Consider the following 25,960-nt stretch of genomic DNA (forward strand, 5'->3'; position numbering starts at 1 on the left):
CGGAAGTTCAGGCTCTGTGGCCGTAAGTAAGTAACAGTGATGCCAGGCCGTGCGGCACAGTGCTGGTGCTGGAGTAGTGCACTCTACAGTGTCTAAAAACCAGGTATTTGTAGAAGTATTTTCCAGAACTGTGTGGACACAAAGGACTTCCGGGAGGACATACTCCCTTCTTTTTAATCAGAGGAGATTTTTTGTTTGGTTTCTTGAGACAGGGTTTCTCTGTGTCGCCCTGGCTGTCCCTGAACTTAGAAATCCCCCTCCCTCTGCTTTTGAGTGTTGTGGTTAAAGACCTGTGGCACCATTGCCTGGCCAGAGGAGGTTTTCTAAAGGAAGTAGTGGTCCATGTCCAGCCTCTTGATATTTCCATCTGCAAATTCATGCTCAAGAAGTATGGAATTAAGTTACAAAAAATTGTGTCTCTGTCTCCCCCCCAACCCCAAATCAGTGTTTTAAGTATGTTTGTGATTTGTGTTGGGCCTTATTCATACTGTCCTAGGGCTCATGAAACCCGCTGGCTGCAGGTCACACACACCTGGAACTCAAATGTTGTTCTAATGTAACACTAATTCGTGGGGTGTGGAATTTGTGAATATTTAATGTCTGTAGAGCTTTCAGAAGTAAAAAGCACCAGTGCATCAACACAGCTCTGAGATCATTCACATACATTCGGAGAAGGTGATCTATCAGTGACGGACTCCCTGTGAGTACTTAGGAATAATTTTCTTTCCAAGATACCTGAACTGAATAGAGCATCCATGGCAAAGTAGAAAATCTAAGTAATAGATGGGGCTCAGCAAACAGAACCTGAGTTACCACTGGACCTATTACTATGTTTCATAATCTCCTAGAGAAAGACACAGTCTCAACTTTTCTTTCTGTTAGAATTCATGACAGCTTGGCTCCTCTCCGTTTGTTCTGAGTCTTAGACTTTGTCAGGACAACTGTGAGGGAGGGGACCATATAACCTTGTGACCAACACTCAGACCGGGTAGTGACTATAGTTTGGTATGGAATACAGTTCTTCTCTCATGGTAAGATGAGTGAGCAGCTATTTACAGTACAAGCCTGCTACTGTTTGCTTGAAACAAAATCTCCCAGTGTCGAGCATAATAAAGTTTATTTTCTTTTCTTAATATTAATGATCTTGAAGGGGGAATTTTTAAAAATCCTTTTGCACACATGCATATGATGTATTTTCCTTTCACCCTTTGTGGACCCCTCCCACCTCCTCCTCCTCCTCAACCAATCCCATTCCTGCTTTCATATTGCTTAGTTTTTTAGTGACTCGCTGAGGTTAGTCAGCACTGCTTGCAGGAGCATGGGCAGCTTAGCAGTGGTTACCCTCTGAAGAAATGGCTGCTTTTTCGCCAGCAGCCCGTAAGTGCCAACAGCTCTGGGAGGACAGCGCTCTCGTGAGACCCTCCCCCACCTATGGTGGAATGTTGATGGGGCCCCTTCCTGTACAGGTAACCACAGCGACTGTGAGTTCCTGAGCACAGTGGCTCTGTCATGAAGACAACAGTTCACGGCACTCCGCCCCATCCTGGGGAGGATTATTTAATTGGCAACAGTTCTAGGTAGTCAGCAGACTTAACTGCCACTCAGTGCTGACTGTGCTACATTCATTCAATGGTTTTGACAAGCACTGGTCCTCTGGCTTAAGCTGCAGCAGGTGTCAGCTGAGACAGAAGCAGCCGTGACACTGAGATCTTGTGTCGTCTTTTCTGCCTCCACACATCAGAAGTTAACTCACCAAATCATGGAAGGGCTCCGATTGGAGTAATTTCTAGACTGCCTCAGCCAGAGGCAGGAGACATTCCAATATGATTTCGTTGTAATGTAGTCATTGTCCTCGTTAGCTTTGATGACAGTCTAGAGTCGCCTAAGGAGGAAACCTCAGTTGAAGAGTTGCTTACCCCATGTTGGCCTGTGGATGTATCTGTGAGGGACACTTGCTGTTAGTTGGTGTAGCGAGTCCAGTCTGATGCGGGCTGCTGCACCAGTCCTGGGTGGTGGTTATGGGATAGATATGAGCTAAGTGTAAGCCAGGAAACAAGCCGGAGAGTGAGCTAGCCAGCATCCTTCCTCTGGCCTCTGCTTCAAGCTCCTGCTAGAGTTCCTGCCCTGACTTCCCTCAGTGATGGACTGTGACCTGGGAGGATAAGTCAAATAAACCCTTTCCTTCCCTAAAAATTCTTTGACAGAATGTTTTGTCACAGCAACAGAATAAAACTAGGATACTCATTCAAGTTATTAATATAAATTCCCTTTATCATAAGAATTCCTGGCTAAATTTCTAAGTAACCTGCTTAAATGGTCTGTATGTCTTGGAAAACAAAATTGATGTACCTTTGTTGGGCATGGTCGTATTGATCTTAATGTTTTCTTCTTGATTTCCAGTTGGTAATCAGTGGATAAATTACATATCGTTTTGTGGCCTGAGAACACATGCAGAGCTGGAAGGGAACCTAGTCACTGAGCTCATCTATGTCCACAGCAAGTTGCTAATTGCTGATGACAACACAGTTGTTATCGGTAAGTATGAGGTCTGTGCCCACGCTTCTTCACCTCAATTGTCCTTGCTTTTCCGTGCTTCCGTGGCAGCTGAGATTTGTCATAGAACACCTCCACTGTTTCAGCGACATCCTCCCTAACCTGTCTCGTTGTTGTTTTGTTTTTTAACCTATCCAGAATTAGAGATCCAGAGCAACGAAAGGGACTTTGTGCACTCACAGTGTTTAGAAGCAGGGCCTTAAACCTCACATCTGTTCACCTGCTGATCTCACTGATTCTTTAAAAATGTTTACTTTTGTTTATTTGGCTGGTTGACTGATTTTGTGCATGTTCTGCGTTTGTGTGTGGAAGTCAGAGGCCAGCTTGAGTGAGTTTCCACCCAGAGGGTCCTGGAAACTGAACTCCAGTCTTCAGGCTCAGCAGCAAGTGTCTATCTGCTGGGTCATGCCACTAGCCCTCATTTGATTAATTCTTTAGTATTCTCTTATTTTTATTTGAGTCCAAGTGCCTAGAGTTCTGGGATTGGGAGGAGAAGAAATCAGCAAGGGAACATTTCAAACAAGAGAAGCTTGTGTGTGGTCTGTGCTGATCCCACATCATCTGACCTTCCCTACAGATCAAGGGTCAACTTACAGTCAAGGCCAGAAGGATGCTAAAGTCTTGCTGTCAGTGTGCTTACCGGTATTTTTCCTATGCTTATGTTTTGGATATTCTCAATCAAGGTGTGGAACTGTCAGATTTGCTGATCCGGGTGGAAGTAGAGAGAGAATTGTGTTTTAGTGAAATGACATCGTCCTGTTTTCAGATCAATGTCCCTCTTTAACTAACAGCATGAGTGCTCTCCCCTCACTGGTTCAGGAGAGAGGTGTGCACATTCTGGATTGGACCTTCTGGGCCAGAAAGGTGGATATTCAGCCTCCTTCTGGTTTTATAAACATTGAACATCCTTCGTCAACGTCACTGAATTGTTTCCCATTTAATATTGTTAATGAATAAACACTGGAAAGATGAATGAGATGCAGAACATTAATAACTTGTCCTAGTTAGGGTTTCTATTGCTGTGATGAAACACCATGACCAAAAGCAACTTGGGGAGGAAAGGGCTGTTTTGGTTTACACTTCCACATTGTAGCTCATCACTGAAGGAAGCTAGGACAGGAACTCAAACAGGGCAGGAACCTGGAGGCAGGAGCTGATGCAGAGGCCATGGAGGAATACTGCTTGCTCAGCCTGCTTTCTTATAGAACCCAGGAATACCTGCCCAGATATGGCACCACCCTCAGTGGGATGGGCCTTCCCATCAATCACCAATTAAGAAAATGTCCTACAACCAGATCTTACGGAGGCATTTTAACAATTGAGCTTTCCTCCTTTCAGATGACCCTAGCTTGTGTCAGGTTGGCATAAAACTAGCCAGCACATGATCATTCTGAAAACTGAGTGGTGTGTGTGTGTGTGTGTGTGTGTGTGTGTGTGTGTGTGTGTGTATGTGTGGAGAGAGAGAGAGAGAGAGAGAGAGAGAGAGAGAGAGAGAGAGAGAGCTTGTGTTATCAGTAGAGATGCACTGCTGGGAATCCTGCTCATCTGTTTTATGTAGCTGAAGTGATCCTGTTCCTGTCTGACTCACATGGCCCTGCGGCCACTTGGACCCAAGTAAACACACAGAGGCTTATATTAATTAAACTGCTCGGCCATTAGCTCAGGCCTACCACTGACTAGATCTTACACTTAATTTGACCCATAATTCTTATTTATGTTTAGCCATGTGCCTTGGTGCCTTTTCTAAATTCTGCCTTCACATCTTGCCTCTCGTGGTGGCGCCTGGCAGTGTCTCCTGACTCAGCCTTCCACTTCCCAGCATTCTCCTCTCTGCTATTCCCGCCTATACTATACTTCCTGCCTGGCTACTGGCCAATTAGCATTTTATTTATCAATCAATCAGAGCAACGCATTCACAGCATACAGAAAGACATCCCCAGCAGTTTTAAATAAAACATAGCTTCTTAGCTGTATTAAGGTAACTTGCTGGTCTTTAAGAAGCTAAATGTCATGGAGTATTTTGACACTTTTTGGCAGTTATATGTCCTTTTCGTCTCTATTCTCCACTGTGAAAGAAAAAAAAATCTCATAACTAGCAGTAATGAGATGTCTTATCTAGAATATAGTTTGGAAAAATGTATTTCTGAAGCAAGGGTATGTATCTCAGTGTGTATATAGGTGCATACATGTATTTAAATATCTGTAAACATAGCTTGAATATCTGTATACATATACACACATAGGGAGAAAGACTGGAGAAATGGATTATTTTGATATTTGTGCAGAACTGTTTTTTAAAAAAGCGTTGTATTCCAACATCCTTTACCCAATAGCAATGGTTCTCAACCTGTGGGTTGTACCCCCAAATTTGAATGACCCTTCCACTGGTGTTACCTCAGAGCATCATAAAACACAAATATTTATATTATGATTCATAACAGTAGCAAAATTACAATTGTGAAGTAGCAACAAAAATAATTTTATGGTTGGGGGGGTCTCTACAACATGAAGAATTAAAAGGTTATAGCACTAGGAAGATTGAGAACCACTGTTCTATAGTGACTTATCAAAGACCTCAACATAAAACCAGGTAAATGGATGGAGCTAGGAAAAAAAAAATCATCCTGAGTGAGGTAGCCCAGATCCAAAAAGACAAATATGGTGTGTATCTAATTATATGTGAATGTTAGCTGTTAATCTTCAATAGGCAGGCTACAATCCCTACAACCATGGGAATTAGGGATAGAGTAAGAGGCTAGCAGGTAGGGATGGATCTCCTTAGGAAGGGGACATAAAATAGATAAGTATGATGGACAAGGTAGGGGACTAGAACAGGAGGATCAAATGAGGAGGAGGAGGGAAGAAAGAGGTGGATGACGGAGGGAATACAGGGAGGAGCATCTAAACAAGGACCATCTAAGGGGTGTACGGAAACCTAATACTGCAGAAGCTTCCCAAAATACATATAGATACGGAGGTGATCTCATCGAAATTGCCAAGTAACGGGGAAAACGGAGCCCCGGCTGGTGTCTCTCATCACCAAATGAAGCCTCCCGTACTGTGTTCCTCAAAAGGCACCCAGAACCTATAACCACTCTATGTACCCCATATCCCTCCTTCCTCTTCCTCTTTTTTATGTAGAAATGAGGTATGCCCCAATCCTGCAACTCATTTTCTGAGTTTGATTTTCAGAACACAGAAATATTTAACAGCAAGACTGGAGGTAACATTTACACTTATCAGTATTTCCCTGTTAGTATTATTTATTAAGTTCATCTAAGATCTGGAGCCTAGCTATGCAACCTGCCCCAGGATTGGCTGTCTCTGCCTACCTTACATTGGGGTTGCAGGTGGACCTCGGTGCCTGCCCAGCAGGGTTCTGGGGATGTGATTGCTAGTCCTCATTTTATCAAACCTGAGGGTCACAGCCTGTGCCCCAAGCCACACTCCTTAACAAGTCAATTAAAAGAGCCAGTTTAATAATAGAAAACAGAAAAGAAGAGAGAGAGAGAGAGAGAGAGAGAGAGAGAGAGAGAGAGAGATTTATTCAATGTGGCCATCTTAGCAGGAAAAGAGACCCAGTGAAGCCCCCAAGTCCATCTTCAGGGTTCTGCAGTAAGACTGAGGTTTAAATAGAGAGCCAAGGTTATGAACATCTAAGCACTGCCCATCAAGGTGCGGCCTTGCCCACGCTGACTCATCCTTGTGAGCTTTAGTCTCATGTTGTAAGGTGCTCTGATAAGTTGTAACATCTGTGGAATCTCTTGCCAGGAGACAAGTTCCCGTCTGGAGGCAACCTTCTTTTTCTCCCAGAATGGGATTTTGGCGGAATTCCCATTTCCTCGGTGCCCATTGTTTCTACAGCCTGGTAGCCATGTGGAGAGACACAGCATCTCTGGGGAAGATCTTCCCTTCCTGCTAGGCCTGTTAGGCTGGCTTGTGCAGACAGCACTTACTTCTGTCTCTAACATTTCACAACGCCAGGAATGTACTCCTGCCCGTGGGAGTCGGGGGCGGCTGCCATGGGAGGGGTTTGGGGTTAGTGGATAAATATGTGGGGGCTTCAGGCTGGCTCCTACATCACAGAGTTCTGATCTTGGCTAGAGAAGCACCACCCAGTCCTGAAGATACAGTCTCGGAGTGGCCTCTGCTTAGGGCAGAAGAGAGCCAAGTTCCCAAAAAGCACCTCGGGAATTCTGTTCATACACCTAGGAAGGAATGCTTGGGCTAGAGAGGGGGATGCGAACACTCATTCCAGTAAATTCTCCCTACCTGTAGCCCTGGTCTCACCAACATGGCTGCCTAAATAAAACCCGAACCAGCACAACACCTAACATGGGAGGGGGAAGTCTCACACCTAAACAAAGAACCGCAGGCATCTAAGGGATGCTGAGGGTGGGAGAAATGGTCCTCTCACGGGATGAACCCCATCATTGGTTATCCAGTACCAAATGGTCAGCCCCGGAATCATATACATTCAAGTAACACTAAATGGACTAAGCAGGTTGTGTTCATGCATTTATACATCCAACAGTATCATTACTGTTATAGGTATATGCATATATAACAACTGAAAAGAGACCATAAATTTGAGAAAAGACAATGGGAGGGCCATTGGAAGGGCTGGAAGGGGAAAAGGGAAGAGGGGAAATCATGTACTTATATTTTAATTGAAAAAAGCTGCCAAACCTCATGGTGTAATACTAAAGCTACTTAGTGCATATGTATGCTTTACCGTGATCCACTACAGAATTTCTTCTATTGTGAGGAATCAGGTAATAAAAAGAAGTCCATAGTACACATCACAAAATAAATAAATGAAAGCTTAGTCCTTCCTAACTGAAAGTCAACATCCTTGGTGAATTGAGGTTTTCTCTCTAGACCAGGCTGGCCTGGAACTCACAGAGCTCTGCCTGCCTCCCCAGTGCTGGGATTAAAGGTGCACCGCTACCTCCCTGAACTGAGGTTTCAAAACAGAGGGAAATTGATACCAAAGCTGCTGCCTGCCACACAGCAGAGGTGGAGAGTCTCGGCCATCAACGGCAGACTGTATTTCAGATTAGCCAGTGACTGTGAAAGCATTCCTGCCATTTAACATTCCTTGGTGTGTAAAAGCTGAAGACCAGAAAGCTTGTTCTTGTGTTTTTGTTAAACAAAAACTAAACCCCACCAATTTCTAGACTGAACTGGTTGGTGTGCCGTTTTCTTTTAACTCCTTCATGATTCAGTTAACCAGTGTCCTTTGCGATGCAGGTAGAAAACTATGTGACAGAGTCAGGAGAACGTATCGTTTCATAAACAACAGAAGAACGCTCCAGTGTTAACTAGGGTCTTCCGGATTTTGTTGTAGCGGGTGTTCTCGGACTGACAGCCCCCATACTATGACATAGGGACTTAAATTAGTTATGAATGCTCAGCCTTATCATATGCTTGTCCCACTAGCTCTGATAACATAATTTAACCTGTTTCTCTTGGTCTTCATTTTCCTCAGGGCTTTTTACCTTTCTTTTATTCTGTATGTCTGACTGGCTGGCCCTGAGCATCTCTCTCGACTTTTCCCTCATTCTCTTCTTTCTTCTCTCTTCTCTCCTCTCTTACTTATTCTCTCTGCCCGCCAGCACCGCCTATCCATCTCCTGCCCAGCTATTGGCCATTCAGCTTTTTATTAGACCAATCAGGTGCCTTAGGCAGGCAAGGTGAAACAGCAGCACATCTTTATATAATTAAACAAATGCAGCATAAACAAATGTAACACATCTTTTCCTAGTTAAACAAATGCAACACACATTTACATAGTTAAATATTCTGCAACATAAACTAATATAGCATATCTTTATATAGTCAAAGTAATATTCCATGACATTCTGTAGGTTTTTTACAATTATTTTCACTTATATGTATTGTGTGTATCTCTGTATGTGCACACATGTGAACATGAAGAAGGCCAGAAGAAGGCATCAGGTCCTCTGGATCTAGAGCTACAGGATGTTGTGAGCCACTTGACATGGGTGCTGGGAGTGGACTTGGGTCCTCTGGAAGAGCAGGAAGTGCTCATCACTGCTGAGCCGACTCTCCAGCCTCTGAGCATGCTTTCCGCCCTTCGGCCTTGACTTGCTGGGTTAGCCCCTCATGGTAGAAAGATGGCTGTAGGGGGAATCTTCTGGAGCCAGTATCCAAGGGATGGGAGAGATGATATAAAGTTCTGCTTTCTCAGACGCCCTTGGAAACTTTCCCTCATGTTGTGTGGTCCAGAACCATGCCAGGTGCCATCTGCTAAGCTAATCCCTGACAAAGATGGTGATATTGTGAGTCTAAACTGCTTTGGAATGATCAAGGGCCACACTTGGGCTAATCCTGAGGAGGCCCCTACCTCCCTAAACTACACCTTCCCTAGATAACTTTGACAAAACTGGGGAGTCATGAGCCAGAAGCATGGAGTAGGGTCGGCCGTTGGCCGTGGCTGTCATGAGAACTTGTTCTTTTCTGTTGTTCCTCCCGTTAGGTTCTGCCAACATCAATGACCGGAGCATGCTGGGAAAGCGAGACAGTGAAATGGCCGTCATAGTGCAGGACACAGAGACGGTCCCCTCAGTGATGGATGGAAAAGAGTACCAAGCCGGCCGCTTCGCCCAAGGACTCCGGCTGCAGTGCTTCAGGTGAGCCTACAGGGCCAGGCTTGTTCCTAGTTCACAGCGCAGTGCTGGGTCAGGTGACCTCTCCCCCTTGGCACTCCTGCTGTGCCAGATTCTTTTTAAATCTAGAACAATGTCTCTCAGAGTGCAGGATGTACACATGAGTATAGAAAATGACTCTAAATATACACACATTGTTTTTGTTTTTTGTGGTTTTTTTTGGTTTTTCGAGACAGGGTTTCTCTGTGTAGCTTTGTGCCTTTCCTGGATCTCGCTCTGTAGACCAGGCTGGCCTCGAACTCACAGAGATCCACCTGGCTCTGCCTCCCGAGTGCTGGGATTAAAGGCGTGCGCCACCACCACCCGGCCACACATTGTTTTAATAGCCTGCCTTCTTTATGAATAATAGCACAAACTACCATTTTAAATTTAATCAGTTTAAGGTCAGTCCAGATCAAACCCTTTAGGTAGGATTTGTTTAAGTTTTTAAAGTAACTTCACTTTTAAAATCTAAATAAACAGGTACTTCCCCAGGTAAAGGCACTCCCCACCTTTCCTGATGACCTGAGTTCAATCCCCTCAGCTCACAAGGTGGAAGGAGAGAACCTTTAAGTTGTCACTCACACATGGGGACCACGTGGTAAAGGAAACGACCAATTTCCACAAGTTGTCCGCTGACCTCTGCATGCACTATGACATGAGCATCTTCAGGCACACAAAATAAATTGTGAGGATATGATAAGTATTGCTAAAAGGATTTTAGTGGCTGCTGGGATTCGATTTAAGTGTGAACACCACACTTCCCAAGTTTAAAAGGATCCTAGACATGAGAGATCCTGGTTCTCTACAAGACAGACAGGATACTGAGGGCTGTGAAATGAGGACTGTGTGACCCTGAGGGATTAAGTGGGTTGTTGTCTCTGGCTAGGGTTAACTGCCCCAGCTCCTTTACTCTATTATCAACAGTGGTCCTTCTAAACTGTCTAGATCATGTCACTCCTTTGCTCACTACCATCTAGCTCCTTACCTCAGAACTAAGCAAGGACCAGGTAAAACCTTTCCAGATGTATGAATCTGTATGGTCTGTCAGCACCTTGACCTCTCTCCCAGCTGTAGACCTGGTCAGGAGGTCCTGAGGATTCTAGAACTGCCCTTGCTGTGACGTCACTTCCTTTGTGACCTATAGGGGTATCTGTGACCACCAGGGCCAGCAGAGTGCCAATCTGAGTAAGGCAAGAAGGTTCAACATGACTTAGCCAGTATTGGTTCAAACTACCCTGACCCTGAGTAGTTTATTATAGGCATATTTACAGTACATAAGTACATTGCACATAGGCACAGTGCAAGTTTGAAAAACATTTCCTGTTGTAACACAATCCCTGGTGCACAAGGAGGCATAATTACATCAAAGAAACTCTGATTCTCAAAGTGTGTCACTTCTTCCATCAAGGTGAGTTCTAGAGATAGGCCACATGTGTTATCTGAAGAGCTAGAGAAGGATCTGATGTGGTCTCAGTCCCACAGATAGTATAGAGGTCATCTGGGCTATTAAGCACATCTTGCCCTGTTTGTGGGAGCTCGGGGGAGCCCCTGGCCATACAGATAATGCAAACATCACCTAGACTATAAGCCACCTCCAGTCCTGCCTGTGGGATCTTGGTGTGGCCTGTCGCTACAGAGATCATAAGTCACCAGGTTATTAATTCGTCCCCAGACTTCTGGGTGGAAAGACAAGTTATACATCTCTGCCATCAAAAAGACAATCCTGCATTTGGACATTCCCTTTTCCTTAGTGCCTGTCTGTGAGAGCAAGGACCTTCGAGCTCCCAACAGTGGCTCCACGGTGTGACACACCAGTGCCCTGATGTAGCCAAGGGTTGTGCTTTGTGCTGCTTGGGGAAGGGATGCCTCTGACACCATTGTTAATGTGTCATTGGCAATGACACCATTGCCTCCATGTGTTAATGGTCCATTTGGCAACTGGCTCACACACAGAGAGGACATGTACTAAGTATGCTGCACTCCTTGCCAATACAACAGCCGTCTTGATGGCCATCTTGCTTCTTCCTACAGTTCAGCAGACATGCTCCCCAGATTTAGCTTCATTCCAGACAGATCCGTTCTTTGCTCTCAGTTCAAAGGACTCAGCAGAGCCATGCCTCAAAATACGTCAGTACCTTTCAGCCGCTGTCGTTGCTTATTGGTCTCCTTTGTTACTATTTGTTTGGCCCAGTGAGAATTCTTTCAAACCATTGGTATTACAGAAAAGTGCTGCTGGTTTGTTTCGTTTAGCAGGGAAGACTTTAGAGTCAGTACCCTGCTAACCAACCCACTGGCTTCCTATTACAGCATATACAAGGAAATAATTATTTCACTTTTTAAGCTGAAAATGTCATGTCCTTTTTATTGTGGGTGAACCTAAGTATTCTCTTTGGAGTGGCAGGCTTCTTTATACATCCTTAGGCATATACTAATATAGAGGGACAGGAGTCTGCTTTACAACCAATTTTCTCTTGTAGAAATTTGGCAAATATAAAATACCAACAAGAAGGTAAATTCATTTGTAATTCCACCACCCAGTGCCAATAATTTTTAACTTTGATTAAATAAATTGATACATAAATTGCAAAAGTTTATGAAGTGCTATGTGATGTTTTTGTAAATGTGTTCACTGAGTAATATCTAGATTAGTGTGAGAATAACTTAAAATGTTTTTGATACATGTATGGAATGTGCCGTGGTGCATATGTGGAGATCATATGTGGGGAGTTAGTTCTCTCTGTGCACCCTGCTGAGGCAGAGGTCTATTGTTTCTGCCTTGGTGAGTGCTCCAGACTAGCTGGCCTGTGAGCTTCCGGGAGACTCCCCTCTTCCCACTCCCATGTCACCATAGGAGTGCTGGGATTAAAAGTGTGCACCACTGCGTCTTGCTTTTTAAATGGGTTTCAGAAATCAAATTCAGTCAGCAGGCTTGTACGGCAAGTGTTTTTTCTGATGACCATCTCTCCAGCCTGAGCACATGTATCTGCTCAAACCTCTGACCTTTCTTTGTGACGAGAACATTCAAAATCCTTTCTTCTAGCTTCTGGGAAGCTAGTCCACCACCATCCAAAGTCTCCCACGAAGCACACCAGAACATCTTACTCCTGTCTACAATGGCTTGGTTCCCTTTGACCAACCTGGTTTCATGACTCTTCCTTGATGCCCCAGCACTGTCGACCATCATTCTGTTCTCAAACATCTGTGAGGTCTTTTCCATATTCCATCTACGAGGTCAAAGCATCCCTGTCTCTCAACGCCTGGCTCATTCCTCGATGATCACTAGTTCCATCCATGTTGTCATAAATGACAGGATTTTACTCTTCTGTGTGATTCAATAGCTTTCATTTGTATGGACAAGCCACATTTTCCTTATTCACCTATCAGCTGATGTACACTTAGTTTGTCTCTGATTTTTGGCTCTTCTACGTAACGTCATAACGAACATGGGAGTGCAGTTGTCTCTGGCATACTGAACTAACTTCTCTGGATATAACATAATAACATGGGTGGGATCATACAGTTCTACCTTTAATTATTTGATGGACCCCTGGATGGGTTCTCATCCCTAGCAATACAATAAGGGTTCCCTCTCCACAGCTCCCAATATGTTGACATTTTAACATTTGCCATCTAGCAGTCTACTTTTTGTCCACTCCTGCATTAATATATATTCATCTTTTTTAAAAAAAAACAAAATTTGAATTTTGCATGTCCGGAATATTCTTGATTTTTAAGATTTATTTCTTATTTGTGTGCACACATGAATGTCAAGGTCAGAGGACAACCTGTAGGAGTCAGTTCTCTCCTTTCACGTTGAGGGTCCTGAAAATCAAACTCAGGTCTTCAGACTTGGAGGCATCAACTTTGCCTGCTGAGTTATCAGGCCAGCCCCTGAATAGTCAGTCTCCTTTTTCCTTTTTCCTTTTTCCTTTCCTTTCTTTTCCTTCTCTCCTCTCCTCCCCTCCCCTCTCCTCCCCTCCCCTCCCCTCCCCTCCCCTCGTTCTCTCTCATTTGTTTATTGTTTGGTTTTATGAGACAGGGTTTTTCTGTGTAACAGCTCTAGCTGTCCTGAACTCATGTTGTAGGCTGGCCTCAAATTCACAGAGATTGCCTGCCTCTGCCTCCCAAGTGCTGGGATTCAGCCCCTGAGTATTCTTTATTATTTAAGAGCCACACATGCTTTTCCATGTCAGTAAGTGTTATCCTGTAGCATTTTAATGATTGCATCATACTTCATGTGTGTATGCCATAATTTCTTAAAAACATACCTCTATGTTTGACACAACTTTTTGCTAATATGAAAAAATGGTAAATATTTTTGTTTATTCGCTTGTTTTTTTGTTTTTGTTTTTGTTTTTTTGTTTTTTTTTGTTTTTTTTTTTTTTTTTTGAGACAGGGTTTCTCTGTGTAGCTTTGCGCCTTTCCTGGAACTCACTTGGTAGCCCAGGCTGGCCTCGAACTCACAGAGATCCGCCTGCCTCTGCCTCCCGAGTGCTGGGATTAAAGGCATGCGCCACCAACGCCCGGCTTCACATATACTAAAATTGCTTGTTTTTTATGTGAGCAAAAGAAGGGACAATTTTTCTCAGACAAAGGAAGCTACATTTGCCCCAAATTCCATCTTAGGTCGACTACAATTTAACGGCTCAGTTCTTCTATTTCTTCAATATCTCTTATTGTAGTTCATCTTTGCCAACTTTTAATTTCAAGTGGAATTTTTAAAAAATGTGTTTATTAATCAAGAATACTTGCTCTTTTTTGAATTTGTCTGACCTTTTCATGTTCTTTGCCCATTTTTCTGGACTGTTTAACTTTCTTTTAATGACTACTTATTTTGTTGAATATGGTTGAGCAATTTCTTCTTACTCCTAATTAAGGTGAAATTATTAACCAAATTTCTTAATTTTTTTTCTTTACTTATTTGTCAAGAATATGTTCCCTAGCCTAAGATCAACGGTTACTTTGGATTTTGGTTTTTGCTTTTTTCCTAGTATTTGTTTCCATTTTGTATTTTGCAATTAACATGTGTAGCTTCTTTTCTATTTTTCTTACAGGGTCTTATTATATAACCGAAGCCAACTTTGAACTCAAAATCTTCTTGTTGGTGGTTGTTTTTGTTCTTTTGGAAGTCCGCCGCCCAGCTTCCAAATAAATCACACATGGAGTCTTATTCTTACTTATGAATGCCCGGCCTTAGCTTGGCTTGTTTCTAGCCAGCTTTTCTTAAATTAACCCATCTACCTTTTGCCTCTCGGTTCATTCCTTTTCTTACTTCTGTAATCTAACTTTCACTCTTACTCTATGGCTGGCTGTGTGGCTGTGTGGCTGTGTGGCTAGTCCCTAGTGTCCTCCTCTCCTTGTTCTCTTGATCTTTCTCCTCTCTTCCCAGATTTCTCCTTCTATTTATTCTCTCTGCCTACCAGCCCCATCCATCCTTTCTCCTGCCTCATCATTGGTCATTCAGCTCTTTATTAGACCATCAGGTGTCTTACACAGGCACAGTAACACAATTTCACTGAGTCAAATAAATGCAACATAAAAGAATGCAACACATTTTTGCATCATTAAACAAATGTTCTACAGCATAAACAAATGTAACACATCTTAAAATAATATTCTACAACACTTTCTGTCTCAGCCTCTTTCATGGTGGGACTTCAGGTGTGCACTACCATGCCTCTCAGAGTAGCATGTTTTAATGTAAGAAATGAGACAGGGTCTCTAGGTTTTCTTTCCCTCAACTTGTCAAGAGGTGTGTGAAGTAGTACTGTTTACCTACTTGTTTTTAAACATTTGCTGTTGTTTTGTTTGTTTTTGAGACAGGGTCTCCCTATATAGCCCTGGCTGGCTTAGAATTCATAGAAATCTGCTTGTCTTTGCCTGCTGAATGCTGAGTTAAAGGCCTGTGTCACCAGACCTTACTAAAATAGATAGATAGATAGATAGATAGATAGATAGATAGATAGATAGATAAATGAATAAATATTTTTTTCGATAGAATCTCATGTAGCCCAGGCTGGCTGGAACTCACTTTGTAGTTAAGGATGACCATGAACTTCTGGTCCTCCTGCCTCCACCCACCAAGTGCTTGTGTGCTAGGTGTGTGCACCACATTCAGAAGTTTATCTGATGTTAAATCTTCATGATACTGGCTGTTGAAATTCCTGGCCACTCCCCCAGCTACATGACCGTGCATGCACTGTCTAGTAGCCAAGCAAGAGGCTTAGTCATCCCAGGGCCTTACTTCCTATGTAATCTGTGTGCTGCATGATCATGTAATTTGTGCACAGCGTGATCACGCAATCTATGCGCACGTGCAGGAGGAACCTGTAAAAAAGTGGGTTCCATCTATCCCTCCCCCCTCTTCTTGCACAATCATTTTCCGTAGGCCTGTGCACCTCCTTCTATTTCCTCCCCTAATAAACTCTTAGAGTGGGTTTTGTCATACCTCATGGCTTTTCTTGCATGGTAAACAGCGCCACTTAATGAATAACATTGTGCTGCATAATAAATAACACTGGCAATGCCATGTATTTCAGCTTTCCTCCCATCTCCGTCACAGAAAAATCACAGGGAAGTCAGTTTCTCACAGGCCAGTGTGACATCATTTTCATTTTTGTGGCCTCAGCTTTTAACGTTACTTTTTGTCACACTGCTTCCTCACTGTAGAGTTTTCTTTAGAACAAATTTGTCTATTCTAAATATTCATTCTTTCTCATGCACTTTAGAACTACTTACTCAAATTCTCTCAAATTTAATATATTATACAGATAATATATTAAAAAGCACCACACACAAAAAAATCACGTCAGTTTTCCCTCCCTTTATTGGAAATGTTCCTAAAGGTAAAGTTTTCTTTTTAACTGACAATATAGCAGATTTATAGATCAACATAAAATAATTGATGTCTTTGTAATATTGAGTCATCTTACTGAAGAAGAAGGCATGGGCCCTAATTTATATAGTGTTTTATTTTCTGCTTGTCTCTGTCTGTCTCTCTGTTTCTCTTTCTTTCTCTTATGTGTGTGCATGTTCATATGTGTGCATGGGCCTGTGTGTGTGCAGGTGCCCATGTATGTGCAGGAACTGGTGTGTATACATGCATGTGGAGGTCAGAAGACAACTTCAAGTGTTCTTCCTCAGGTGCTGTGCAGGGTTTCACTGGCCAGGAATTCATGAATTAGGCCAGGCTGGCTCCAGCAAGCCATGTCTCACTAGCCTCACTGGTTACACCAAGCTGTCTGGGCGACCAGAAAGCCCCTGGGATCTTCACCTCTCCAGCACTGGTTACCAGCACATACCACTGTGGGTCTGGGGGATTGAACTTAGGTCCTCGTGCTTGCAAGGCAAGGCCTTTACCAACTGAGCCATCTCGCCATGCCCAGTTCCTTGTTCTTTACTCAAGTTTTAGGATTTTCATAATGAGGATTGATAATTAGTAAAACTTCTTTTTACTCCTTTATGATGATCCTATGCCTTTCATGAGAAATTAATTCCAAGGTATATTATTTTTCCTGGACATTTTCACACTGTCTTCAAAAGGCAATTGTTCTTGAACAACGCTTTTAACTTTGCCTCAGTGGCAAATACGGATAATATATTAAAAAGCACCACACACAAAAAAATCACGTCAGTTTTCCCTCCCTTTATTGGAAGTGTTCCCAAAGGTAAATATTGTAGCCTAGAGCACAGCCATTTTCTCACTTTAGCATACGGCTTCAATCCATTTTCCATCTGGGCTATTTTTGAACAGAAATTGAGAGACACTTTTCAATGTGAAATCAATTCTAAATAGAGACAGAATCAACCACCAGGGTTCTGCACTGAATGTCACAGCTATGCGCCAAACAGTCCATTAAGTCCTAGAAAAGTATCCCAACTTTACAGATCCAACCATCACTCACCAGAAGCCATGGGCCACACAGGCAAGCTCAGGACCACTTGAGATGACAGATGTGCAGAATGGGAAGAACAGAGGTAGTTTTTTGCAATGTTTCTGCCTCCCTAATTTTGTGGTTAAATATCAAATACATATAGGCATAGAAACAAAGTCATTTTCCTTCAAATCTTATCCTCAAAAGATCACCCAAACTTCTTCATATATTTATGTCGCTCATTTTCATGTAGTTAATGCTGACAAGGGAAATACTCTAGAACTTAGTATTGCCTGTTATACACTTGTTTAAATAGCTTCCCTACAAACAAGTCATAAACTGGTGGACACATGATCTCACCTCTTATTAAAGAATGAACTCGTGGGAATACCTCACATGCTTACCTTTCACTGTCTTATATGTCCCAAGTACTCTTCTAACTAATTTATTGTCGTAGCCTCTCTGTTCTTCTGAGTTGGTGACTCAAGTTCTGCTTGGATTCTCAGCAGCTAGCCAGGGCTGTGCAAACATTGTGTGGGTCGTTTCTTTTTTACAGTTATTCTCATGTAATCAAAAGGAAACATTATTTGAAATAGAAATGGAATTTCTGAGGTTATAAAATTTAAGAATCCTAGTATACCCCTGGTGCTAGCTCCATTTGATTTAGAGAGATTTTATGTAGCAGAAAAAGTCCAGAATGAGATGGAAGTGAGTTGCTTTTAATACCTGTGAAATAGACCGAATTTTTGCAAGTTGTTGTTGATGTGAGGAGAATGTATGGTGCAACACAATTTCAAATTCTTTTTCCCTCCTTTCCCCTGCCCCCCGAGACAGGGTCTCTCTGTAGCCCTGGCTTTCCCACAACTCTTTGTAGACCAAGCGGGCCTGGAACTCAGAGGTTGGCCTGCCTCTGCCTGCTGAGTGGTGGATTAAAGGCATGCTCCACCACTGCCTGGTTCCACATATTCTTTAACCTAGGAAATTTTCATTCTGGAATTTCTCCAAATGATCATAGAAAATCACCAAATGTTACATATTATGTCTAAATTGCATTCATTATGATGTTTGCTCATAATAATATGAAATTGGAAACGATACAAATGCCCATCATAAAATAATTGGTTACATAAACTGTACGTGCTGGGAAACTCTGTATCTATTAACAATGATGTAAATCTGCATTTGTTAAACACAGAGAGGATAACAGCTGAATGGTGTCCACATTATTAAACCACGGTCATTGTGCTGGTTGATTTTCCTGTTGTGGTAACCGAACAGCTGACAAGAAGCCAGGCTAAGGAAAGGGGTTTACTTTATCTTAGAGTTCAAGGGACACAAAAGCCACCGTGGCGGGAAAAGCACGCAGCAGGAACATGAGGTGCCTGGTCCCATCTTTTCCCTTATCAGGAAGGGAGGGAGGGAGGGAGAGAGAGAGAGAGAGAGAGAGAGAGAGAGAGAGACAGAGAGAGAGAGAGAGAAAGACAGAGACAGAGACAGAGAGAGACAGAGACAGTGACAGACAGAGACAGAGAGAGACAGAGACAGAGAAGGAGAGAGAGAGGGAGAAAGAAGGAGAAAGAGAGAGAGAGACAGACAGACAGAGAAGGAGAGAGAGAGAAGGAGAGAGAGAGAGAGAGAGAGAGAGAGAGAGAGAGAGAGAGAGAGAGAGAGAGAGGTTAAGACCCACTGCAGCAACCCATTTCCAAGAACACATTTCCCCTCCTAACGACTTAGCTCTTGAAGATCCCACAATCTTCCCAAGAAAAACCACGACCCCACTGGCAATCGTACAGTTGGGCCATTTCATATTTAGATCACAGAAGTCAGTTTTGCATAAGTTTGACAAACTGCTCCTTGACATCTTTTTCCATGTAGTTAGGGAATTCTGCATCCTCTGGCTATTCTCCAGCCTAGCCCATTGCCTCTTCTCTACAGCCACACTGGGTCATCTTCACTGTTGACACTCATCCCTCTGGGGAACTCCTTACAAAAATGGCTTTATGAGCATATAAACTAGGGCAGTTGGAAGGTTTGTGTTTCCAAGCCTCTTCCAAACTCTAGGTCCCTTTAGCAAGATGCCAACTCAGTATCACCTCATGTGTTTAAATGATGGATCAACAGGCTCAAAATTGAATACCTAGTCTCTTCACACTAACTAGGCTTACCCACAGAACTCTCCATCCCGGCAAATGGCAGCCACACTTATCTGTCAATTGTCCTCAAGGTCAATGTTTTTTCTAACAACTCTACTGATAAACCCACTGCTCCCCAGACCACGTGTGTTGCTGCCAGAGCTCCTGATTGGTTTCTGTTTCAACCCTTGCCCATACAGTCTGTTTTTAACACAGTTTGTGTGTGTGTGTGTGTGTGTGTGTGTGTGTGTGTGTGTGTGTCTGTCTATCTATCTATCTATCTATCTATCATCTATTTATCAATCTATCTATCTATCTATCTATCTATCTATCTATCTATCTATCTATCATCTATATCTATCATCTATCTGGATCTAGAAATATATACAGGATAGAATGTCTCTCCTTGTCCAGTTATTTATTTGTTTGTTTGTTTATTTACAGAGTCATCCTGTAGCCCTGGATGGTAGCCTGAAATTCACTGTGTATACCAGGCTGTTCTTGAACTTGCAACAATCCTCCTGCCTCTGCTTAGAAGTTATATTTGACTGTATAAGCCAGGTCCTATCACTTCTCTGTCTGATGCTGTCAGTGAGGTATCCTCTAACTCCTTCAAAACCAGTCTTTGTGTGGCCTGTGTTCCAGCAGTTCTGTAGTTAGCAGAGGCCTTTCTGGTGTTCGCTGAGTTCACAAGGCACATGAAAAAGGCTTTGAGTAAGCTCCAGTGCTTACTCACCGACCCGGGGTCTCCTGATATGGTCAGTGGGGATGAATCAGGCATGGTTGGAGGGGTCTCAGCAAGACTGAGGCTGAGACAATTTTGTTTCAAGCCATCAGATATTTTAGGCACTCATCAAAACAGAATGCAATGGCAGTTGCCGTGATATATGAGCAGTTTGAAGCTACACAGGATATACAAGGTTAATATATAACACTAACTGTTCAGCCAAGTTCTGCAGGCTTTGCTGACCTCTAAGGAACACAGAGACATGCAGGTGGCCTGTATACTTCAGGTTCTCAGGAACTGAAAGACACACCCCAGGAGCCACAGGCTCAAACCTTAAAAACACCTTGAAATATGCCAACTCCATGGTTCCCTGCAGCTTTGGACTCATTGCGTATATTAGTTTAATCAACTAGTATTTATCTAGACTTTAGTTTCTTATCTGAAGACAAGAATTGTCTTTCCCGTCTACCTCACAGTATAAAGTAAAATGCTTTTTGTAATATATATATATATACCTGGTACTCATCATGGTAGCATGGCGGTCAGAAAAAGGTGTCAGATCCCCTAAAACTGGAGTTGTGGATGGTTGGGAGCCACCATGAGAATGCTGGGAACTGAAGCAAGGTCTTCTGCAAGTGCAATATGAGTGCTTTTGACCTCTAAGCCATGCCTCCAGCTGCTGGGAATGCTTATTAATCCTACAGGTTCCTTTAAGAACAAGGGTAATTCTACTTTATCAGTTTGGCTTCTAAAACCTATCTTGTTTCTTCTTGCTGATTTCTTGCTATTTCTTGTCTCTTGATTATATGTGATCAGTTTAGCTGCCATCTAACTTGTGACTTCATACGTTAGGCACTCACTGTTAGGATTCTGCCACTCCATCAATATGACCACACATGCGCAGTTCAGTAGCGAAGCAAGGGGTCTTATGTCTTACATCATCAGTGCGCTACGTAATTGCGCAAATGCATGCAGGGCGGTCACACAATCAGCGCATGCGTGGCATAGCTCTGTAAGCCCACCTGCACATGTGCAGGGGAATCCTTAAGAAGCCGGACACAGACTCCTCTCCTCTTCTGCTCCACACCCCCCAACTCTCTCTCCTGCATGTGTCTCTGCCCCAGGCCTGGCCACACTCTCTTCCCCGCTTCCTCCTAATAAAGCTCTGATACTGGGTTTTGTCGTGCCTCTGACCTCTCCTCACACAGTAACCAGCACCACTTATTTAAACCAACACTCAGAGAGGTATGAGAATAGCCAAGCCATACTCTCTCGAATAATTTGTATTCTATTGTGACAAATGGACCTGTTGAAAATCAAAATGGCCAGGCGGTGGTGGCGCACGCCTTTAATCCCAGCACTCGTGAGGCAGAGGCAGGCGGATCTCTGTGAGTTCGAGGCCAGCCTGGTCTCCAAAGCGAGTTCCAGGAAAGGCGCAAAGCTACACAGAGAAACCTTGTCTCAAAAAACCAAGAAATAAAAAAATTTAAAAAAAAAAGAAAATCAAAATGGCATAAAATATTGCAAGTTCTCCAATAAGAACAAAGCACATCAGGAGAACAGTGGGAAGTGCTGGGCTCCCAGCATCCCCTCAGAACCAGAGAAGGGCAGCTGTGGAAGGCTTTACAAAGCCGATCTTGTTCTGGATCTTAAAACATCGGAGCTACTTTGTCTGGACTCGATGTGATGGTTTTTGCTTTATCTTATTATTTTTTATCTTGTCATGTTTGGTTGTTGTCTCTTAGAAGCTGTTCTTTTTTAACGAGAGACAGAAAGGGAGTGGATCCAGAGGGGCAGGGTGGTGGGGAGGAACTGGGAGGAGAAGAGGGGAAACTATAATCAGGATATATTATATGACAAAAGAGTCTATTTTCAATGAAAGGGGAAAAATGAAAACAACAAAACACAAAACCACTAGATCCAGAGCTGGAAGCCCAGTGGAAGAGGGGAAAACCTCCCTGGCCATACCCTTCTCTCCTTTTCAAAACACACTCTGTTTGTGACAACTGTATTTAACTCTGCTTGCCACGGCTGACTATTCACTCTCATTCACCAAATTTAACTATGTAAAGGGAAGTCATGCTTTTCTTACTTCTATATCCAAGAGTTGAGCATGGTGCTTGTCCCAAGGGGTGGGAAGGAAGATAAAAGGGATGGGTAGAGAGGGATCTGGGGTGGGGGGATAAAAGGGATGGGTAGAATGGGATGGGAGGGGGGGAATAAAAGGGATGGGTAGAGAGGGATCCGGGGTGGGGTGGGGGAGATAAAAGGGATGGGTAGAGTGGGGTGGGGGGGAGATAAGAGGGATGGGTAGAGTGGGATCTGGGTGGGGAGGGAGTATAAGAAGCAGGGAAGGAAACAGAAGTCACATCACAGGACCTCTTACCTATATGAACCTGAACAAGTTTTGTAATCTCCCCCACTTTAATTCCTTTATCTGTAAAATGGGCATAATTACAGCTGGCGTTTAGTGAGGTAATCCTCAGAAAGGGGCTTTTCACATTGCCTCCTGGCCAGTGTTTGGGTGCTAACCTTAATGGTTAAGGGTCTGGCCATCTTGGGCCACATTACAAGGATTCTTCTAGAACAAAATGAAGCTTTAATGGGTTTAATGGACTTTTTGTCTTCCCTTGCCAAAGATCCCTGCAGTTGACCTGCCTTGCTGTTACCACTGGTAACATCTTCTTGTCACTCATTTAGAAGGCTCTTGTATTTCAGGCTCGTCCTTGGCTATCTCTCCGATCCGAGTGAGGACCTCCAGGATCCTGTGTGTGACAAATTCTTCAAGGAGATTTGGGTTTCAACAGCAGCTCGGAATGCTACCATTTATGATAAAGTGAGACTTGCTTATCCCTCCCCACCCTTTTTCTTCCATTCTTATCACAATTTTATTGATATAGATATGTTGCGTCCGCCTCGACCAGCAAGGAAGACGCGATGCCAGGCTCTTCTCCAAGCAGTTTATTCAGGAACCTTGAACAATCTTCTGACCCCGGGGAACGTCATTTTCTTCTTCTCTCTCACTCATACTCTCTCTCTCTCTCACTCATACTCACTCTCCCATTCTCTCTCTCATTCTCACTCACAGTCACTGTCACAGTCACCCTCCCAGTCACTCTCACAGTCACTCTCCTGGGAAAGTCAGCCCACGCCCTTTATAGCCACTGGGCAATCAACCCCGTGGTGCCACGTGGACAATGCCGCTAGGGTCAGACATACGCAAGCAAGCCAGATTAGGTCCAGGTGTGCAGAAGCAAGCCAGATCCTAGCCTTAGCCAAATAAGGAGCATCTGCCATCGGGAAGGCAGAAACCAGACGCTGCGCCATCTTTGAGGCACGGCCGTGCACGGCTCTCTACATAGATAGAATATTATTAGTATAAAATAATCAATATGCTTCCATGTTGTAAAGCTATCTCTTTGTAGACATTGAAATGCAAAGATCAAAGGGCCAGGGATATAGTTCAGGGGTTGGGTATTTGCCTAGCATGCACAAGGCCCTGGCTTATCATTTAGAAGAGGCCTTAGTGACATCCTGTCCTCCATAGGATGCAGGGCTGTCGCCAAAAGCATCAGGGGCCCATGACTAGCCAGCTTTTGAAGGTGTTTAGTGACAAAGAGAAGGTAGGCCATTGTTATCCAAAGATGATCACACTGGTGCTCATCCCATCTCAGCTGGTGTCCAGTGGGAACTGTGTGCAACAGCTTGGAGTTTTCCTTTTTCTCCCTGTGGTTATTAAAGGGTTAAGTACTGTTTGGTGATGGAATAGGTTACCTCAGGAGAAAGCCAGATTTGTTAACCATCTGTGAGAAACTGGGTAAGAATGTGTTCTCCTTCAGGTCTCCCAGAGCCCCTCTGCACAGACGTGTTGTCTTCTTACTGGGACAGGACAGTCTATGTTGCTTTATTTCATACTGAGGACTCCAGGTTATGATCAAGCAGGCCATATGACAACAGAATGTTAGAAACTCATCGTACTGCCTGTTCAGTCCCCGAAATTGGGGAGAAATAGAGAGAAAAGACATTTTGGTCATAATGGGATAAATCTGCACATGACCCTGTGGAATTACGTCTCTTGGGTATAGGAATGATGCTGATTCTGTAAGTTCCTGTCCTCGTTTTTATGCAACACCTACTGAAATACACAGGGGTAAAGTGCTGTGGTGTCTGAACCATATTTCAGTTAGCAAAGTGTTACATGTTAACAACTGTTGACGTGTGTATCTTTCAAAATGAAAAATTAGAGAAACAGAACTTGGAATTTTCCCCTTAGACAGGCATGTCCAGGGAAATTCAGGGATGGTTATTATGTTAGAATTTCCTTCCTAGCAAGCATTCTTTACTGCTAGCTTGTCTCTATTCTGTGGCTAATGAGCACCATAGACGATAAAGAAAGAAGTGGGTGTGGCCTTTTAAAATGGAAACAAATCTAACAGTTTCTTTGTAGCATATAGAAACAGGAACTGTTGTTGGCTGGTTTGGTTGGTTGTTTGAACTAGGACTTACTACATAGCCCAGAGGGTCTTAAACTTAGGATTCTCCTGCCTCAGCTCCCGTGTGTTAGAGATTATAGACACATGCCACTACACCCAGCTGTAAAAAGTAACCCTTAAGCCTGTGCTTTGACATAAAATTAATGTTTCATAAGACAAAGGTTTTGCCTGTTGCAATGAATATCTTCCATAAGGAACAAGTACTTGTTTTTAAATAAATAAATCAGTTTCCAATTTGTATTTTAACAGGTGTTCCGTTGCCTTCCGAATGATGAAGTGCACAATTTAATACAGTTGAGAGACTTTATAAGCAAGCCCATATTAGCAAAAGATGACCCCGTTCGTGCTGAGGAGGAGCTGAGGAAGATCCGAGGCTTCTTGGTTCAGTTCCCTTTTTATTTCTTATCTGAGGAAAACCTCCTGCCTTCTGTAGGAACCAAGGAAGCCATGGTGCCCATGGAGGTTTGGACATAAGACAAACTGCTGCAAGTCAAGGATTTCTAACCTGAAGACCACATTGCATATGGTGCCTTCCTAAGGACTTCACAGCCAGACTCAGGCCCGATGCACTCCTGTGACCAACCCACTGGACTCATTGGAGTGAATGAGGGGTCAGTGGTCACGCTGATGTAAGGACTCTCTGCAGAAGCAAGCCTTCATCATGTATCCTGCCTGTCCTTGAGCTAGCATACGTTCAAACAATACCAAACACAGATGCAAATTACAGGATACATATCAAAAACCTGTCTCCTTTGCTAACAAAAATCAGCCTGTAACTGTGGTTCAAACTGCCAAAAGTTGCCTGGACTCTCTTGTTCTCTGATGCTAATTAAGGCAGCTGGGGCCCACCAGGATGCCCTCAGCTTGTCCATACAGCCCTGTTTAAGAGACTGCTGATCAATGAAAGATGTGGAGAGCCAATTTGAGAGACCCAAGGTTCCAGATGATGCTGGACCCACATAGTTCTGACATGAGGGTGTTTACTAATCCAAGAAGTTGCTTTCTGCTCCTTTTCAGTCACTGCAGGGACAGAACAGGCTTTGCCTAGCTACCCACATCAGGCACTTCTGAGGACAGCAATAGTGGCTGTTGACAGCAGGAAGGCATTAAATTCCAATACTGAAGAAGAAATTTCCCTTGGTTCCCAAAGATATTGCCAAGCTGTGTCCTTGTCATTGAGCCCCCTGATAATATTTGTAAACATGTGCCAGGTATACCAAAACAAAGCAACCAGATAAACACAGATAGAACCTCCATGGTGTCAGTGGGAATCCAGTTCAGATAAAGGACAAGATTCCCCACAGTCTGTAGAATCCCTGTCCCCCTTAGCCACCGGGTCGATGACAAAGCTGGATTTCTCCATAAGCGATCCAATGGATGCGATTTGTCTTCCAAAAGAAGCAGAGGTGTTGTAATGCCTTCCAGCTGACAAGCAGGAGTCTGACCTTATTGACCCTTCGGTCTTTCTGCCATGTCTTCCTTAGGGGAAAAGTAGCTGATTATAAAG

The 25,960-nt window shown here is 43.5% G+C and overlaps 1 protein-coding gene across 1 annotated transcript in view; it reads left to right on the plus strand.

Annotated features, from left to right (window-relative positions):
- The window catches only part of Pld1 (phospholipase D1), a 136,070-nt gene extending 110,438 nt beyond the window's left edge, over positions 1–25,632 (plus strand). The window contains exons 22-25 of the mRNA XM_059265291.1: positions 2,401–2,535; positions 9,056–9,209; positions 22,679–22,796; positions 24,703–25,632. Coding sequence (XP_059121274.1) covers positions 2,401–2,535; positions 9,056–9,209; positions 22,679–22,796; positions 24,703–24,927 — 632 coding nt within the window. The 3' untranslated portion in view covers positions 24,928–25,632. The remainder of the gene's footprint in view (positions 1–2,400; positions 2,536–9,055; positions 9,210–22,678; positions 22,797–24,702) is intronic.
- The last annotated feature ends 328 nt before the right edge of the window (positions 25,633–25,960 follow it).

The sequence above is a fragment of the Peromyscus eremicus genome, chromosome 6, assembly GCF_949786415.1.
Source record: "Peromyscus eremicus chromosome 6, PerEre_H2_v1, whole genome shotgun sequence".
Lineage (NCBI taxonomy): Eukaryota > Metazoa > Chordata > Mammalia > Rodentia > Cricetidae > Peromyscus > Peromyscus eremicus.